The following is a 19,693-nucleotide window of genomic DNA, read 5'->3' as shown; positions in this document are numbered from 1 at the left end:
ATATTTTTTGAGCATTCACTACAAACGTACCTGCACTGTGGCAGGTGCCTTTCTGCCCAATCTCAGCCCTCGCTCCTTCCTGTGAGATTTTGCTTGTGGGGCTAAGTATGTCTTCAGGGCACCCATGTCCCACAGTCAGCGAGGCCAGGGCAGCGCTCAAACCTCTCCCCCAGGAGCAGCCTGGCAGCCCCCTCCCTGTCCCCACGCCCCTCGGGGAGTGCCAGCACCCTCTGGGCAACAGTGCCCACGGCACAGGTCACCTCCCAGAGTCACTGCCACGTCGGAGGGCACAGACGTCCGACGACAGGAGCCTGGGAAGTCACCCACCAGAGATTCCCAGGCTGTTTTCAACAGCAGAACCCTGTTTTCAGACAAAATTTACCTGGAAACGTGATAGTAAAACATGAGAATGAAGCTGCTTTGTGGGGAGGGGGAAGGGCCAGACCACCTGGCCTCCAACTGGGGGCCTCTCCCCCCACCACGCTGTTCTCCTAGTCCTTCCCTGAGGCACCCCCAGGGGTTCTGAGAAAGGGTCTGAAAACCAGAGTTTTCTCTGACCTCTTTGTGTTACAGGAGACCAGGGGAAGCTATGAGTTTGGAGCACATAGCTCACTGAGAGCTAGGACCCCAGCCCCCGCCGTCCAAACCTCCAGCCCCAGGGCACCCCATCTGTCACATGGGAAAGGGACACAGCAAAAAACAAACGAAAGAAAGTCTCATGGATTCAGGTCCTACCGTGTGCCCAGCACTGGGTAAAATGCTCCACGAACATCAAATGCTTTATTTTCCACCATAACTCTATGGCCTACGTAGTATCATCTCTGTCATGAAGGTAAAGAAATGGATGTTCAGAAAAGTTAAGTGAGTGGGTGGGAATGTAAGTTGGTGCAGCCACTATGGAAAACAGTGTAGAAGTTCCTCAGAAAACTAAAAATCGAATTACCATATGATCCAGCCACCCCACTCTTGAGCATGTACCCAGACAAAACTGTAATTCAAAAAGATACATGCACCCCAATGTTCACAGCGGCACTATTCACAATAGCCAAGACATGGAAACAACCTAAATATCCTTTGACAGATGAATGGATAAAGAACATGTGGTACATATATATAATGGAATATTACTCAGCCATAAAAAAGAACAAAATAATGCCATTTGCAGCAACATGGATGCAACTAGAGATTATCATACTAAGTGAAGTAAATCAGAAAGAAAAAGACAAATACCATATAATATCACTTATATGTGGAATCTAAAGTATGGCACAAATGAACCTATCTGCAAAACAGAAACAGACTCACAGACGTAGAGAACAGACTTGTGGTTGTGGGGGAGGGACGGGTTGGGAGTTTGGGATTAGCAGATGTAAACTATTACATATAGGATGGATAAACAACAGGGTCCTACTGTATAGCACAGGAAACTATATTCAATGTCCTGTGATAAACCGTAATGGAAAAGAATATATAAAAAAAAAAAGAAAAGAAAGAAAAGTGACTCAACCAACCTGTGAAGGGCAAAGCCCACATTCCAACCCACCTGTGTGCCCTTGACCCCTCGGGGCAGCCTGGCAGAAATCACCCCATCATGATGCCCGCGTACAACCACTTTGAGCCCCATGCCAAGCTTCACCTCACTCAGAGAACAGCCAAGACGCCTCCTCCCCAACTCAGGGCACACACAGAGGTTCTCACTAGTAACAATAACAATAGCAATAATGACAATACCACCAGCTCCCTACTATACAGCACTTACTAGGTAGGCACTTGGTACATTATTATTTTACTGAATCCTTACAACACTCTACTCCCACCCCAACTTCACAGATGAGGAAACTGAGGCACAGAGAGGTTGAGGACTTGCCCAAGGTCACACAGCTAGGAAGGAGCAAAGCCAGGACTTGAGCCCAGGCTGTCTGGCCCTGGAGCCTGCACACCTCACCACTGAGTACCCTCCTTCCCTATAATGTCTGCTGGCTCCTCCCACAGCACTGGCTGTAACAAGTGCCCCAGCTCGGGGCTTGCCCTCCTGCTCTGAGGCCCTTCTCTTCAGGAGTCAGAGGCTGACTGAATCCCTGAGGGATGGACGTGGGAAAGCCTACCGGATGAGTACCATCAGCTCATGCTGTCCGGCTGGATGGTAACCCCCAGCCCACCTCCCCACCCCCACCGACAGGCGCTGGAAGGATGAGGTCGTGGGTGAGCCAACAACATTCAAGCACAAATAGGACGCCTACTGCATGCCCAGTTTTAAGTAGTGGCAGGTGCAGGAAGCAGAAGACTCTGTCCTTGCTGTCCTGCCAGAGGCTCTGGTCCCCAGCAATGCCCAAAGGGTCGCCCTGCCACCCCCACCCCCTTCAGTACTGTCTGCACCAGATGTTGGCAATGCTTAGAAACAGGATTAAAAATAGTCTCTATAATGAGTCAGTGCTAAGAATAACTCGGGCAAACAGCCCTCGGGGAGAGGACACTGCCAGGGAGGCACCACCACCTCCCACCTCCCAAGCCAGCCTGGCCCACCCCCCAGCCTTGCACCCGGAGCCCCTGGCAGCCCGCAGAGAGCCTGGGATATTTATACCCCAACTGCTGAGTGGATAGAGATGTGGGCACGCCCGCACACACTCCCTGCCTGAAGGGGCCGGGGGATCAGAGGAGTGGGCAGATTCTGGAGACCACCATGCTCAAGGCGGAGCCATACTGAGGCACCGAGACACTTGAGTTTCTTTCCCAATTCTGACACCAGCTCCCCACAGGACACTGGGAAACCATGCCCCCGGCTCCCCTCCCCTCACCCGTGAAACGGGTCCCTAGTGTCAGCCAGACCAGCCCACTTCCTAGGTGACCAGGGGAACTGAGACCAGAGAGGACCAGCAATATACTAAAGGGCAGATGTCAAATACGGGGAGCAAATCGGACCATGGGAGTCAGAACCATGCCAGATCCCACGGCCAGGGGCTCCCACATTTCTTCCATGTTCTTCCCTCATCGCCCCCACCCCGAAATGATCAGAATTGCTAGACTCATGGACATCTGGACATGAACTGAAGATTAACAGAGCACATTCACACAAGGTGTCAGAGCTGAACCCCTCAGTATCTGCAGGTGAGAGACAAGGTGATGAGTATCACTCTACAGTTGAAGAGACTGAGGCTCAGAAAACTGAATTAACTTGCTAGGAGCCCCTCAGCTGGGATGAAGCCTTATTGCCACCTACCAGCCCAGAAGCATCTCCCAGGAGCCCGTATGCTCCTCTTCCAGCGACACCCAGAAGGAACAGGACACCCTCTAACGCTGCTGGGAGGCAGAGGGAAGGGGCCAGAAAAAGGTGAGGGCCTTCAGGAAGGGAGCAGCACCACACACGTTTCTCTGAGAAGAAGAGAGGAAGGAGAGAAGGAAGTCGGTGTCCTGGGCAGAGCACGGGCCATGGAGCCAGGAGCCCTGGGCTCTAGTCACAGCTCTGTTAGAGATAACTGCATGATCTGGGAAAATCATTTCCTAGGCTTCACTCTAGGTCTCAGTTTCTCCATCTGGAAAATGGAGCTTTGAACACCAGGCCTTTGAAATATCCTGAAGTATACCATGACCACACACTGGAGGTGCATAAGGAATATTAGCATATCAAAGGCTCTGACAAGTCCTGTAGCAAAGAAATCCATTTTACTTTTTTTTTCAACTCTCCCACACCTGCTTGATCACCAAACCCTTCCACAGAACACTCCTTGAGAAACTCTGGAGTAGATCTGGGGTCAGCACTTCAAATGCCTCCACGGGCCAGCAGGAAACATGAAAGCTTGAAGCAGGCCCAGACAAAATACATCGGGACCTGCAGTTAGCTCCAAGCCCTGAAAAATTCCTGGTAGCTCTGGGGGCTGAAGAGTCTAGCATTTCTGTTCTGTGAAGGCCTCCCCCAGGACCCATCCGGGGTTTTGATCCCATCTGATCCTCAGCAATTCTGTTGAGAAGGGCAGGGAGGGGGTCAGTACCCTGTGTCACACAGCTGAGGAGACTGGGACCCAAGGAGACCAGAGAATGGGCCCCGGGCCACACAATGGTTCCCTGGTACAGACAGGAGAGATGGTGTCCTAAGTACCAAGCACTTGACCTCCATAATCTCATGGAATTCTCACAACAACCCTTTGAGGAGGGCACTGTGGTTATACCCATTTCACAGAGCAAGAAATGAATGGGCAAAGAGGTTCAGGCTCTTGTCCAAGGTTGCACAGCTGGCAAGTGCTACTGCCTGGCTTTCAACCCTGGCAGCCTGAATCCAGAACTCATGCCCTCGGCCCAGCTCTGCCACTCACTAGCTAGCGAGAGAGATTTGACCATTCTGAGCCTCAGTTTCCTCACCTAAAAACGGGATGATAAAAAGACCTGCATGTTAGGTTACTGTGAAGATTCAATTTGCAAATATACAAAAGTGCCTGGCATACAGTAGGTACTCAATATACGTGACCTCTCATTAAATACCACATCCTCCTGTGGGAGCTCACGCCTGAGCCTCTGGGTTCTGGGTCTGGCAGGCTCAAAGCCACCCACAGCTTCCTGAAAATTGACCTCTGCCAATAAGTCCAAGGACACAGACCCTCCACCTGGCATCACAGGCCTCCAAGCTGGGGCTCCTCGGGTACCCCATGTAGGTGGGGGCTCTGGAGGTTGGGTTTCCCAGACCCAGGCCAAACCTGGGTCTCATCCCCTGGGGCCCCTAATGGGCCACCTCCCCCTCAGAGCTGGGGATATCCCCAGCTCACCATGGGTCACAGGCCTCTCCCCACCCTTGCCCCAGCTCACGGGGTGGGGAGGTGGGGGGGCTCTCCAGCGAGGCAGCTGATATCCTCATGACCTGCCCCAGCCCTCCCAGCCTTAGAGACAACAGTTACAACCCACCCAGAGCTCGCCACACTTCCTGTAGCCAGCTCAGCCCTGTTAGGTCACAAGATGGGCATCACCACCCAGACGGCTGGCTGCTCAGGGATTTGTATGCCCACTTTATAGATGAAGAAACAGAGACCCCAACTTAGCCCGGGCAGAGATCTAAGTCATAGAAAGGCTTCTGGCTCCTGGACTGAGCTCACAGGGCTGAGCCAGGTCCCAGGCCAGGCCCATCTGAGCCAGCCGGGGCAGCAAAAAGGAGGCGAAGACTCAGGAGACTCCCAGGGGCCAAGGGGAGGAGGGAGAGTATCTGAGCCCTGAGTCCCACCCATCACTGCAGATCCTGCAAGTCTTGGGGTGGGCGGAGCATCAGTAAACCTGAGTCCTCCTCTACCCCACCCCACCCCAGCCAGGGAAGACATGCACAGCCCTCACCCAGTGCCTTGAGACAACCCTCACCCTCACCTCTGGCCAGGCCTGGCCCCGCAGCCCTCCACTGACAGGGAGCCCCCACTGGGGGGCTCTCTATCTCCAGACCCCAAGTCAAGCACTCACCCCAGGCATTGCCTCCCCTCACTGTCCCCACCCCATGCATGTCATCATCCAGGAAGCCCTCCCTAGCCACCCCCTGCCCTCTGTGTCTGCTGACCCCCACCGGGCCCGCTCACACAGCCACCTTGCTAAGAATTGGGTCCCAACCCCCCAGTCTGGCTCCCACATGTGGAGCTGGGTCTTAACACTGAGTAGGTGCTCCATAAACATCACTGCACGGGAGGGAGATCATCTCTCAGGCGGTGGCCCCAAATATTTTGACCATGACTCACAGAAAAGTGTATTTTATTTGACCCAGGACACACACACACACACACACACACACACACACACACACACGGAGTGCGTGTACACATGCACATGAAACTCCAAAAAAGTTGTACAAAACAACACTTACCAGTACTGTGCAATACGCTTGGATGTTTCCTATCATTCTTTTCCATTTAATTTATTACTTCCTTTTCATTTCATTTTCATTGAGACCCACTAAGCTGATTTCATGGCCAGATTAGGGTCCAATCAGTGGTCCTGATCCACAGTTCAAAGAATGGCCCTTCAAGGATATCTGTATAGCCCCACTCCCTGCCTGGCACACGACTCTCTGTGTAACAGGTGCCTAAGAGAGGCATCCATTTGGCGGACACTGACTCCGGCCAGGCCTGTGCTAAGCATTTTATTATGGTATCTCATTTCATCCTCACGGTCATCTTAAGAGGAAGGGACTGGGAGGAGTTTTACATGTGAGGAAACTGAGGCCAAGGTCACAGAGTAAACGGCTCAGGCAGGGGTCAGAGCCAGGGCTGCCTGAATTTGGAGCCACGTTCATGACCATCCTGCCCCATCCTGCCCCCCAGGTGAGCGGCCTTCAACTCTTCTCGAAAGTCCACCCACGGGGGCTTCCCTGGTGGCGCAGTGGTTATGAATCCGCCTGCCAATGCAGGGGACACGGGTTCGAGCCCTCGTCTGGGAAGATTCCACATGCCGCGGAGCGACTAGGCCCGTGAGCCACAACTACTGAGCCTGCGTGTCTGGAGCCTGTGCTCCGCAACGGGAGAGGCCGCGATAGTGAGAGGCCCGCGCACCGCGATGAAGAGTGGCCCCCGCTTGCCGCAGCTGGAGAAAGCCCTCGCCCAGAAACGAAGACCCAACACAGCCAAAAATAAATATAAATAAATAAATAAATTTCTAAAAAAAAAAAAAAAAAAGAAAGTCCACCCACGGGCAGGGAGCTCTGCACAAGGAAGTCCATTCCCTCCCACTACGAAAAAGCCGTTCCCTATATTAATGTCATTCTTTATATTTGTTGACTATGTGATTGGAGATGGTACAAAGAGAAGACAGGGCTCCTGGCCGGAGCTGATGGGCCGTGAGGTGGGCCCCCACCCCCTCCTCACAACACACCCTGCTCCCTCCTCTCTACCCGCCCACCTCCAGCCGAACCCAGAGGAGGTCCAGCAGGGCTAAGGCAGATCATTCTGCTGTTCTCGTCACTGACATTACTGCCCTGGTAAGTCACGCGATGCCTCTGTGCCTCCGTGTCCCCATCTGTGAAATGGGGGTGATGACAGCACCCACCTCATAGGGTGAGTGTGAGGGTCCAAGGGGCTGGCACAGGTCAAGCATTTGGCCCAGCATCTGACGTGGAGTGAGGTCTGGAAACAGGAGCTCTTATTAGTATCCCCAGTCCCCAGTCAAATCCTCGCCATCAGAAATAATCACCGTGAACCTGGTGTTTTGCTGTTTGTACACAAACATGCTCACATACAGGTACGACATTAACCTGTGCCAGGTGCTGTTCTGAGCACTCTCCGTGAATTAAGTCTTTTACTCCTCAGAATGAACCCACACCGTGGGCACTGTAACTGTCATCTCCATTTTACAGAAGAGAAAACTGAGGCCCCAGGATCACACAGCTGCAAAAGCGGCAGGGCCAGGATTTGAACCCAGCTGGCCCGGCAGTGTCTGCTCCCAATCCTGACGTCAGCGTGTATTTCCTGCAGCCTGGCCGCCGGGCTAAGTGCATCATGCCCATTACCTTCTCACCAGAGGCTCAGACGAGCCTGGGAGAGGAGGAGAGGAGGAGAGGAGGCAGGCAGCGCTTAGTTACACTGGCCAGGGCTGCACGGCTCCGCAGAGGTGGGGCTGGCAGTCTGCTTCTCCTGATTTCGCATGCTTTCCACCATCCCATCCTCTCCCCAGCCCCTCCCTTCACCGCCTGCTTCCCCAGCCCTGACCCCGCTCAAAAGATACCCACATGCCAGCGCAGCCTGCGGGACCTCATCCCCACTAACCCAGCTCCCCAAAGACACACACACACACGCACACGCACATGCACACATGCCCGTGTACCTGGAGAGGGCAGCCCCCTGGAAGGAGGCCCCCAGGAACGCTCAGCTCTTCGGGGGTCCAGAGCCCAGGGCCGTGCCCCTGGCCCCAGCGCAGGCCCCAGTTTCCTCATTTTCCCCAGTGCTGTTTCTCACCCAGCCCCCTGCACCTTGGCCTGAGAGGAAGTTGCACAATCCCCTGGGAGCTGCAAATGTGGCTGAGGATTACTCACAGTGCAGAGGGAACCACACGCCCAGAAGGCCTCTCATACCCACAACTCTACCCAATGCAGATGGGCTCCCAGCTCCCATCTCGCGGACCCGGGGCTCCAGGCCACCTACAGGGTCCCTCCCTGCTCCAGACTGAGCCAATGACAGCCCCACTGCCCACAGAGCCGCACAGGAACCCAGGCCAAGCTGCCCCTGCACCGAGATGGAGAGGCACAGAGGGGCAAGAATTTGCAGGAATCCTACTAGGTCCCGTGCGGGCCAGACCCTAACCCACACATCCTCCCTGTCCCTCCTGGAGGTGTGTGTCCCCTTAGCCAGAAGCCCCACGGTTCACCACTTTCCTGACTGACCCCACACCTGTGACCTCAGCCTTCAGCCTTCCCAGGGCCTCCAGACACCCAATTCACACTCTCAGACACCCAATTCACACTCTCACTCTGGCCCACCTTGAAATGGACCCTGAGACCCAGCACAGTCCTGTGCAGCTCTGGGGAGATCTGAGCCACCGTACGATTCTCACTTGTGGGAAAATGCTCTTGTTACACACGCGATTTCAGAGGTTCCTCAGCCCCCGAAGCACTTCTCTAACAGCCTGAGACACTTGACATTTCGTTAGTGTTTCTTTCTCGTGGCTAAGGGACTCCCAGCCCTGGTAGGTAGATACTGCTTGTCAAGAAAGGCTGGCAGTCACTGAGCTGTCATTAGTCATCTACATCTCAGGGTGGATGAGTTTACTAGGCCCTTTCACGAGAGTAAGTCTCAGGAAGGGATAGTGTAGTGGCGGGGAGACTAGGCACGCCAAGGTTCCTGAAGATGCATGGGGTGAGGTGAGCCTCAGAATGGGGAGGTCAAAGAGGCCCGGAGAGCTCTGACCCAGACTCTGGCCCAATCCTGGGCCCTCCCTGAGATAGCAAACTCCAGAGGGACACAAAGCTTGGCCTGGGTGTACAAAGCCCCTAAGGATGACCTCTGGCTCCCACGCTTCACCACCGGACTTGAAATGGGGCCTCAGATAAGGAGTATGATAAGCACCTCTTATCACCCCACACAACCTTGGACTCCCACCCAGCTGAGGACAAAGTCAGAAATGGTTTTTCCTGGGCCCCAGGGCTCCCCAGAGAGCCCCTCATTTCTGCAGCCCTCATCAAAAGGCAGGGGCCCTCAGGGCAGTTCCCCCACAGCCCTCTGAGACCTGGAGTAGCAGGAGGCTCACGGCCATCACCTGACGCCTCCAGCTCAGCGCACGGACAGGGAGCACAGTCGAGGGGAAGGGCTGGCGCTGGAAACCCCCCACCCCCTGGAAACAATGGCCATGGGCCCCTTTGCAGGGATGCTTCCCAAGATGCCTACACAGCCACCCTCTCCCCAGTCCTGACAACAACCTATGAAGGGGAGGGGGCAGCAACCCTTGCCACCCTCCTCTTTAGATGAGGAGACTGAGGCTCAAAGCATTTAGTCACTTCCCTAAGGCCACACAGCGAGGTCATGGCAAATCTCAGGTTCCTGGATCCTTCCCTAGAACAGAGTTTCTCAACCTCAACATGACTGACACCGGGGGCCAGATAACTCTTTGTTGCCAGGCTGTTCTGAGCATTTTAGGACCTTTAGCAGCATCTCTGGCCTCTACCCACTAGATGCCAGTAGGATTCCCTGAGTTGTGACAACCAAAAATGTCATCAGACATTGCCAAATGTCCCCTGGGAGACAAAGAGAACTACTGCCCTAAAAGGACCTGAAAGATGGGCACCTGCCAATTCTAAATTGAAGGGTATCTGCTGGAGCCCTAGATGTGCCAGGCAGGAGGGCCTGAAGGTGCTGTAAGTACCCTGTCGGCTCAGTACCCTCTGGGCAGAGCTGCCTCATTGGCAGCCAGTGCCACTTGGGAATCTCGTCCCAAGACCACCTCCCCCCGCCAACCTATAAACCAGCCCCCGCCCTGGCATTCAATATTTCAGTGGTCTTTCAATTATTTTGATCACTCACCCCTGTGAGTAAAAAATTTTGAGCACCCCCAATATTAGTTTCTTTTCTCAGGGATTGCTTATAAATACCAGTGTATTAATATATCATGCATGTGAGCAAACATACACAAAAATAGATCTATAAAAAAGGTGAGAAGGGAAATATAAATTACACCCATGATGAGATACTGTTACACGCTCACCAGTGGGACAGAACTGAAACAGTCTACCAATACCAAGTGTTAGTGAGGATATAGAGCAATAGGAACTCTTAGGTGTCACCAGTGAGGAGTAAATTGATGCAACCACCTAACACAGTATTTACTAAAGTTGAAATATGCATTGCATACCCTGTGCTCTAGCAATTCCGCTCCGGGTTATATGGACTCTGGAGAAGTGTATGCACCAGTGTACCAAGAAGCAAATTCCAGGATGTTCTTACAGCATTGTTCACAGTAGCCAGAAAAGGAAAGCAACCCAAAAGTCCATGAGTGGTGGGATGGATACAAATATGGTAACAAGTTCATACAGTGAATACTATACAGCAGTGAAAATGAACACACCACAGCTACACACAACAATGGTGGACGGATCTCACAACGTGACAAAAGAACATGTTCAGTGTCATTCCAGCTCTAGAGACTCAAAATCAGGCAAAACTAAACTCTCTTGCTAAAGGATGCAGGTACAGGTGGTTACATGATAAAGGAAAGCAAGGAACTGATTATCTTGAAAGTCACAACAGTGGTTTGCTCTGGGGGAGGGGCTTATGACCAAGGTGGGGCACACAAGTTGATTTCAGAATGCAGGTTACATTCTGTTTCTTCCTCTGGGTGGTGGTAACCTGGGTGTTCACTTTTATAATTATTTATTATATTATCCATATAGGTTTATGCTCCTTTTGGCAATTATGCTATATTTCACCATAAAAGGAGGGACAAAAGGATGAGATAGAAATACATAGAAATAGAAGTTCTAATATTTTCTTCTCACACCTGGCTTTGAAAACCACTATGATTAGACCAAACCTACTGGATGAGAACCTATAGTTAGTCACAGGTCTGGAGGAGCCAGTGACACCCAGGGCTGTCTGTAGAGGGGCTCCTCCAGCTGGCCCAGACTATGGGCTGCCCGTCAGCCCACAGGACCAGGCCCTTTGATCTCCCACCCACCCCCGGGCATCCCAGCCACCATATGCCCCTGGTGGCCAAGGGCAGGGGGTTGCATGATGCTGGGCTCCCTCACACCCACCTCACCCTGCCCTGGGTCATTCCTCTGGGTCCCCGACAGCAGAGCTCAGAGGTCCACACTGGGAAGGCCCTAGGGGAGCAGGGCGGGCCTCACACACCCTCTAAATACACCAAAAGAAGGAGGGAGGCAGAAAAATGAAATGAAGAAGATGAAGCAGGACAGGGAGACACACCCGCATCTAGGCCTGATGTTCCAGATGCCGTGGAACTACATGAAGGGTCAGAGGGATGGTGATGTGAGGGGCAAAGGAAAGAGGGGGGAAGAGAGGGATGCTGGAGGTTGGGGGGCAGAGGCACTGCTCCGGTTCCAAGCCCAAGTCTTGGGGCTCAGCAACAGGTGTGCCCAAAGAGGCCTGAGCTGTTGCACCCAATTTAGCACCGTGTGCCCCAGAACCCAGGGCTTCAAATGACAGGCGGGTAGCTCAGGAGCCAGCAGCCTCCCTGTGGCCTCACCTCTCACTCAGCAGCCTCTAGGCCTCTGGGAAGAAAGGACTCTATCCAGGAAGGAAGGCTCCTGGGCCTGCAGAGGTAACCCCTGGGTGGGAGGACCCAGGGATCGAGAGAGCCACCCTTTCTGGAGCTCAAGGGGTGAGAAGGGCTGAGCCAAGTTCTCAGTGCTGGCACGAGCCCTTCTGTAAAAACTCCCTCTGGACCAAGGAAGAATGCCCTTCTGCGGGGGAGGGATAAATTGGGAGATTGGGATTGACATATACACACTACTATATATAAAATAGATAACTAATAAGGACCTACCGTATAGCACAGGGAACACTACTCAATACTCTGTAATGACCTAGATGGGAATAGAAATCTAAAAAAAGAGTGGATATGTGGATATGTATAACTGATTCACTTTGCTGTACACCTGAAACTAACACAACATTGTAAATCAACTATACTCCAATAAAAATTAATTAAAAAAAAAAAGGAAGAATGCTCTTCAGACCAAAGGGCCAGGCGTCGACACATTTGTGGTCATTTAGTCCACGGCTCTGTACTATCTCACATCACTCTGCCTTTCACTGTCCTCTGCAGTTACTGAAATTCCCCACCAGGCTATCAGTTTTGGGGGAGGAGCCGTGTCTTTATTCCCATCCACCCTGCTTGGCCGGCACAGTGCCAGGCCCCAACTCAGTCCGTGCCTGCTGACCCCAATGGATGCTGGAGTGGGTCCCCCGCACTCCCTGGATCCCGGTCCCCTCCTCTCGACAACACAGGGGCTGCGCCAGCCGGCCTCTGAGGCCCACAGCCCTGCAGCTCCAATCAGCCCACGGCGAAGCCAGATGGTGCCTCGCTGGCAGGGGCAGCTGAGAGCACACCTGGCCAGGGCAGGGAGGGGACAGAGGCGGCAGGGGGTTGACAGGATAGTGTGTCACCTCCTGGCCACACTGCACCCCTCAGGGATGTAGGAGCTGGGGCAGGTGCTGTCCCCAAACCAACTGTAAACAAGGCTGAGGACAGGCTGTGACTTCCCTAGGCAAACAGGAGAAAACAAACCGGAGCCCCACCCCACAGACCCACTGGTAGAACTGGGGTGGGGGGTGGGGGGTGGGGGGGTAGGGGGCAGGGCTGCTGCTGCAAACTCTCTGCGGGGAGGGACAGGCTGTGAGTCCCATGCTAGAGCCAGGCTGGGCCTGGATCACTGTGGGCAGAGGCGGGGAGCTCCTCCTTGTACAAGTCCCTGGGAACCAGTCCCTGGGTCTTAAATGGTGACGTTCCTGCAGGGCAGAGACCACGGGTAAAGCATTTGTGTGTCCTCGTTTCTGAGCACATGACCGGGGCCCAATTCATGCTCGCTCACTCACTTCATGAAGCTGTACTGAGCACCCACTACACACCAGCCTCTCTCCAGGCACTGGCGATACTGCATCCTACAAGACAGACCCCACCCCTGTACTCAGAGTGTGACCTTGGAGCAGTCCATTCGTCTGTAGATTGATGGGCTCCGACTCCAGCTCATCTCACCACCCCCCTGCAGGGCTGGAGGACCTGCCATCACCTCTTCTCACTTCCCAGAAGGCTTCCCTGCAACTCCCCCAGCTTCCAAGGAAGACTCCACCCACACAGGCCTCCCAGTGAAACCCCAGTGTCACCCGACTATCTGCTGCCCTCAAGGCCCAGGACCCCCTGGAAGATGATGGACACATCCCTACTCCCAACAATGACCCCCACCCACCATTCCAACATCTCCAGGCTGGGTGAAGAAAGGAGAAGGAAATGCCTATTTCTTGCATGTGTATTATCATTTTTATTATTAACCAAAAAATGCAATTCAGTGATCAAACACCCTCCACAGGGTGGGAAAGTAAAATAACATGATGGGTCTTTCTACAGCCTCACTTTGGGCTGCTTTGGACACCTCCACCCTGGTGCCAGCAATGCCACCCTGGCTCCAAGCACTTTTACGGGAGCTTCAGACCCCACCGCCCCCGTGTCCTGATGACTCTCGGGGCTGGTGCTGTCCACCTCACCTTGCCTTAAGCAGAAACTATTTCCTGAGCACCTGTCCTGAAGGGTGGGGCTAAGACTGGACACTGGTCAGAGTAATGGGAGGTGGGGGCAGAAAGTCAGGATGGGGGAGGGAGGGCTGACCATACCAGAGACTAGGGGTCACCAAATGGTCTCAGAGTGGTTCCTGCCCCTGGGGACCTGGATTCGAAAAGCAGACAGGCCTAAGAGACCCAAAGGAATCGGAGACCCAGGAAACAGATAGCTCTGGCCTGGGTAGCTGCAAAACAGTAGGTTATCAAAGTGGGGTCCCAGGACCAGAAGCATTAGCATCAACAGCAAACGTGTCAGAATTGCAAATTCTAGACCTATTGGAATTTGCAGGCCTACTCAATTAAAAACCCTGAGAGTGGGGCCCAGTAATCTGTTTTAACAATCCTGCAGTTGATTCTGATGCCCACTCAAATTTGAGAACCACTGTCCTAGAGACAGGGCTTTAGAATCATCAGACAAAAAAAAATTTTTTTTTTTTAATATTGATGCCTAAGCCCCTCCCTGAAGACTCAGATGCAACAGTTTTTTTTAAAAGAGCTCCCCAGGGCATCACAACATCCAGCCGGAGCTGCAGATAGAGCAGTCCCCTGGTCTCCTGGAAGGGTGTACCTTTATGGACAGAGGATTTGCCTATAGGGAGGGGAGTAGGGGAGGGGTTGCCAGGAGGAGGGACCAGCATGAACAAGGGCTGGGACGAGGGAATATGGACCATGGGTTTCTGGATAGTCTGTTGGAATTCCTGGATTAATCCCATGGCATCACATTTGACTCTGGGACCCCGCTGTGCGGATAGAAGACAAGAAGGCGGCCTGGCCCCAAGGAAGCTGGGCAAGGGTGGGGATGACCAGACCTCATTTCTCTTCCTCCTCATGCCCACACTTAAGAGACAGGAAAGAAAACTGGTGATGACTCTGCCTCTTGCTTCTGCCCCTCTCGGCTGCCCTCTGCTCTCACCCACTGCCCCACTGCCCCACAGCCAGCAAAGCACTTCCTGTGGGCACGGTAAGTTCCACATCCTGCCTTATGGCTGAGATTTTATCTCTGCTTTTAGTGGCATTGCAGACAAGGAGATCTGTATCTCTGGTCAGAGTGCAAGAGGGCCAGGCAGCAGGAGGGCAGGGGAAGGGCCTCTGGTCAGGAGTGAGTAGTAAGTGACCAGGCCAGATGCTATCCTAGGAGTCCCAAGGGGCAGGGCAGGGCAGGGGGAGTAGAGATGCTGCAGGCATGGCCAAATCTGCTACCTTGTTAATTGTGGAGACCGAGCAGGGTGTGGTACAACAGGGAGTGGTGGGGACTGTGGCCATGGAGTCTGCAAAGCCCCATATAAGGCATTTTGCTCGAGGCTGCTAGACCCACGGGAGAGGCCTGTTTGCAACCCATAGGTCTTTATTTCTCCCTTAGAGCTCTCCATGCCTCTATTTCCTCACCTGGAAATGAGAAATGAAGACATTATAGGAGTTAATTATGATAATTAACATTTTTTGAGCACGGCACTGTTCTAGGTCCTGTACATGCAGCGAGCACCAACATAGCCCTCCCTACAGCACTATTAGGTAGGTGCTACTATACTCCTCGATTTCTAGGTGTGGAAACAGAGACACAGTGTGGTTAAGCAGCTTGCCCAGGGTCACACAGCTAGTAAGTGGCAGAGCTGGGATTCCAGGCCAGGCACCCTGGCCCTGGAGCTCATGCTCTAGGGTACACTTAGCCCAGCGCTCAATACATGGTAGCTATGGCTCTGTCCCAAGAAAAACTGGCTGGCCGCTCCACGGGGCCAGGCTTTAGCGAAAGCTCTCCTGAGTGGACTTGGGCAGCACCTCCCCCCTCCCCTGCACCCCATACCCAACCCTTTCTGAAGCCTCTCCTGCCTTGGTGCCTTTGCGGAAGATCGGTAGAAGGCTCGCATTGGAGGGGACTCCACACATGATCTAGGTTCACAGATACGGAAACTGAGGCTGAGAGAGGCAGGGACCGGCCATGGATACATAGAGGGAGAAAATTTGGGCCATCTTTGCAGTCTACCACACTAATAAAGAGAAATGGGCAGGATGGAGGAAAGGGTTGAATAAGGGTGGGAATGGGTGCTAAAATGTGAGGCAGGTCCCAGGTCATGTCAAGGTATATTTTATACATTATCACTATAGGCATTTTGTGATACCACATGGCCTGTCAGCGCGGGGTCTCCTGGGTTCTTCTCACGACTTTCTCTGCTGTCCCCTTCTCACCCAATAGCTCCCCAGTCTTTTCTCCACATCTGATTAAACAAGTGCCTACTGAGGGCTTCACTGTAAGGGAATGTTTGAGGTATCCAAGGAGACCCAGGAAGCCTTGTCTGAACCCATCTCCTCCCCGGGCTGGGCAGGAGAGTTCTTGCCAGGGGTCCTTCATCACCTGTGTCAGCAGCTCAGAAGAGCAGCCAGGAGACAGGTGTGTCCTGAGGCAGGGGCTTCAGCAAGTCCCACCCCTGCTCAGAGCAGGAGACCCCGGAGGGGGAAAAGAAGGTTCCTGCACCACCACACACCCTGCCTTTTAAGAGAGAACTCCTGGGAAACCCTGACGTGGTCTTCTGCAGGGATTGAGAACATGGATTTTGGACTCAGTTGGGCCTGGGTTAGAATCCCTACCACTTCCAGGTTATGTGACTTCAGGCAACCTGCTTAACTTCTCTGAATCAGTATAATGAAAATAATAAGTACTACCTCATTCTGAAGAGTAAATATACAATAAATGTTGACAACTATTGTGATAACTAAAATTTATTACAATATTGTTCTATTATAGCATAAAGAGAATAGATGCATATTCTATTAATGTTATCGTTACACTCTCATAGACATGCATATACACAATTCATCTATATACATGTATGTAGATACCTATAACCTCATAACCACACACACAAACTCCCATCAATCACATACATCCCACACTGACATACAGAGCAGCACCCTGGACTCACCACGTACCAGGCACCTGACTCCTTACAGCAGCCTGTGAAGTTTGTACATTTTTATCTCCCTCTTTTCAGATGAGGTTACATACACTATATGCAAAAACACCCACTGTATCCTGGGATGTGGACACTTCTGGCAGCTCTGGGAACTCTGAACTCCCTCCCTCTGTATCAGAGGAGGCCAACCCAATTTCCACGGTCATCTCCAGGGCAGCCCCAAGCTGGGCCCCAAGTGCTGACTGCCCTCCATCCCTAGGACAAAGGCCCAACCTGGCTTTCATGCCAGCTGTGGCTGGGGAAACCCCTGCTGCCGGCAGAAACCAAGTTGACTTTGAAAAGGAAGAGACAGAAGCCAGGGGGTGGCTAGGCCACTCCCTGTGGGGGCAGGTGCTAAGTAACTCTATAAACTCTGGCTAATGATGCAATTACAGCCATAAACAGAGCCCCAGGAGGGATCCAGGCCAGAAGCCAGACCCTCTAAGGGCAGCCAGGCCTGAGAGGTGGGAAGCCCCTCCCACCTGCTTTCCAGCTGAGAGGCTGAAAGGGAGGCCTCACTGGCCATGGAGGTGAGCACTGGGTACTCCCATCATCCCAGAACCCTGGATGGGTTTCTGCCTGCCCTGGCCCACCCTCCTACCCACCTCTGACTGTGAGTTACCAGGCCATCAGCCCACAGAAGCCCAGGGGCTCTCCCTGGATTGAGTGCTCACCTGACGAGATGTCCCCAATCCCTGCACCCCTTCCATGGGACACAGAACCAGGAGACCTGGGTACCCATTTGGCTGCACCTCAGAGATCTGAGTTGAGGACAAAATAGCACTGCAGCTGTAACAGGCCTTGTAAACTGTAAGCAACATTGGCTGCTCTCCCACACAAGCAGAGCACAGAGTCACCCTAAACAGCCCTTCATTTATACTCTCTGGTTCCCGACGCACATCTAGAAGCCAGGAGGCAGGCAGAATGAAGGGGCCCAAGTGAATTGCTATTTTTCCCACGGCTGGGGAAACTGAGGCATGGTACAAGCACACCTCAGGCTACCAGGCAGGGCTCCCAAGGCAGCCAGCCCTTCCCCTCTCCAGCCTATTCTGGCCTGGCTGTCTCTCTCGCAGACTGTGATCTCCCTGAAGGCAGGGCTTGGGAGCCATCTCTCAGGCTGGGAAGAGTGAAGGCCTCAGAGGGAACAAGCCAAGGAACCAAGAACTGTGATCTGATCTGAGGGCACCCACATCTGGCAGCCGTGGAGGACACCAGAGACCGGCCCCCTACCTTCCTCTCCACCCCCAGTTGCCCAAGAGTGCCAGGTCTTGGGCCGGTGGAATCTCAGCTGGCAGGGTCCTGAGCCCACATCCCAGAGGTGTCACTGGGGACCTGAACCGGCCTGTCCCCTTCCCTGCTCACCCAAGCACCCCTCTCTCAGGGTGGGGGGTGGGGTCTGGGAGGCAATTAACTGACACTTCCCCAGAGAACACTAAGCCAAAGCGCTAAAGTTTAGTCCAGAAACTGTTCGCGCAGAACCATCCCCAGAACAGACGGGCGGGAGGAAGACGGCAGGAGTGGACGGGGCATCTGAGAAGGACCCCGCGGTGAGGGGCTGGCCTGGAATGAGGAGGGGGTGGGGGAGCCCTGGGCAATGCGGGCGCTCGCGCAGACAAGCCCCGCCCCAGGCGCCCTCTCCCCCTCCCTCCCTTCCTCCCTCCCCCTGGGCGCTGGGCTGGGGCGCGCCGGGCGGCTTCGGCGCGAACCTGCTCGCGCAACCCTGAGCAGCTCGGGGCAGCCGTGCGTGAAGCCAGAACCCCCGGCGGGAGGGGGCCGAGGGGCGGGGGAGCCGAGCTGGCATCAGCCCGCTCCCTTCGAGGAGGCGAGCGCACTCGCTGCGGCCGAATAGCTGATCGGGGTACCGGGAGGAGGGGAGAAGAAGGAGCGCTGACTCGGGGGCGGGACAGCCTGAGGTTGGGCGGTGCGGACTCAGGGAATCGGGGGGAAGGGGGCGTGTTTTCCGGGATTCGGGACCGAGACGAAGGGGGACACTCAGGGGGCGGGCAGATGGCTGCGAGCTCCAGGGAGGGTAGAAAGAGGGGCGTGCAGTGGGTGAGCTCTGGGGTTGGGGTTCCCTAAGGTCGTGGAATAATGCAAGGGGGAGAAAAAGACTGCGCTCAGGGATACCGGGGGACTCTGGCAGGGGCGGCTTCTTCAAGAGACCGAGGGGGAGGAAGGGACGGGAAGGGAGGGAGGGATGGTACTTCCACCCGCCCCCCCCCCTCAGCTTCCAGCAGCCCGGCCCCCGGGGCGTGGCGCCGCTCCGGCCCTCCCATTCCCCCGGACCATCCAGGCAGGGCCTGGCCCGGCCGGACTCGGCCCCCGCACACCTCCCCTACCTCCAGCGCCCTCCCCCGTGCCACCCGCCCCAGCCGCGTCCGGTGGAGAAGAAGTAAGTGGGCGCCGGGCCCACACGCCCTCAAACTTCTTGCAAGTTCACTCCCACGCCTCCCGCCCCTTCGACTCCCAGCTCCCGGGCCGGGAAGGCCCGTGCCCGCCACGGCCCCTCCCGCCTGGTTACATAAGGTCGCAGAGAAGCCGCCCCCCGGCCCGGGCCTGAAGGGAGGGGCTGAAGGGGCTCCCAAGCTCCGCGGGCAGCGCCGCCCCGGCCATGCGCCGGGCGTCCCGGGCTAGACGGACATCGGGGCGGGTGGCAGCGCGGCGCACACGGTCTCGCTCCCCTTTCCAGCCGACACCCCCACCCACCCACCTGTCTCCCGGACCCACTGGATCGGAGCAGGCGAGCCTCGGTCAGGGGTTCCGGGCCCTCCGCGCACCCCTTGCCCCCCGGCGCCGCTCACCTAACTATGAAGGTCAATCCGTCCGCCGCCCGCGCCCCGCGGCTCCGGCAACTTGTCCCAAGTTCAGGTGTCCGGCCCAAGAGCTGTGCCGGCCACCCCCTCCCGGACTCCTCAGGCTCCGCGCCACCAGGGAGGCCCGCCCCCGTCCGCCCTTCCCTCTGCCGTCGGCGCCGCCGCCGCTCCCTACGTCCAGCCGGCGGCCGCCGCC

The 19,693-nt window shown here is 54.8% G+C and overlaps 1 protein-coding gene across 3 annotated transcripts in view; it reads right to left on the bottom strand.

Annotated features, from left to right (window-relative positions):
• Positions 1 to 19,693, bottom strand: part of TFEB (transcription factor EB) — a 47,439-nt gene extending 27,746 nt beyond the window's left edge. The window contains exon 1 of one of the 3 annotated variants that reach the window (XM_059938725.1): positions 19,486 to 19,693. Coding sequence is in view for 1 of the 3 variants with exons in the window: in XM_059938722.1 (XP_059794705.1) it covers positions 3,218 to 3,231 (14 nt within the window). In the remaining 2 variants the exon portion in view is untranslated. Of the gene's footprint in view, positions 1 to 3,217; positions 3,237 to 19,485 lie in introns of those variants that run through there. The other 2 variants (XM_059938724.1, XM_059938722.1) reach the window with 2 other exon arrangements.

This window comes from Balaenoptera ricei, chromosome 11 (genome assembly GCF_028023285.1).
Source record: "Balaenoptera ricei isolate mBalRic1 chromosome 11, mBalRic1.hap2, whole genome shotgun sequence".
Lineage (NCBI taxonomy): Eukaryota > Metazoa > Chordata > Mammalia > Artiodactyla > Balaenopteridae > Balaenoptera > Balaenoptera ricei.
Note: the sequence above shows the minus strand (reverse complement) of the source record. Positions and strands in the feature narration are given on the sequence as shown.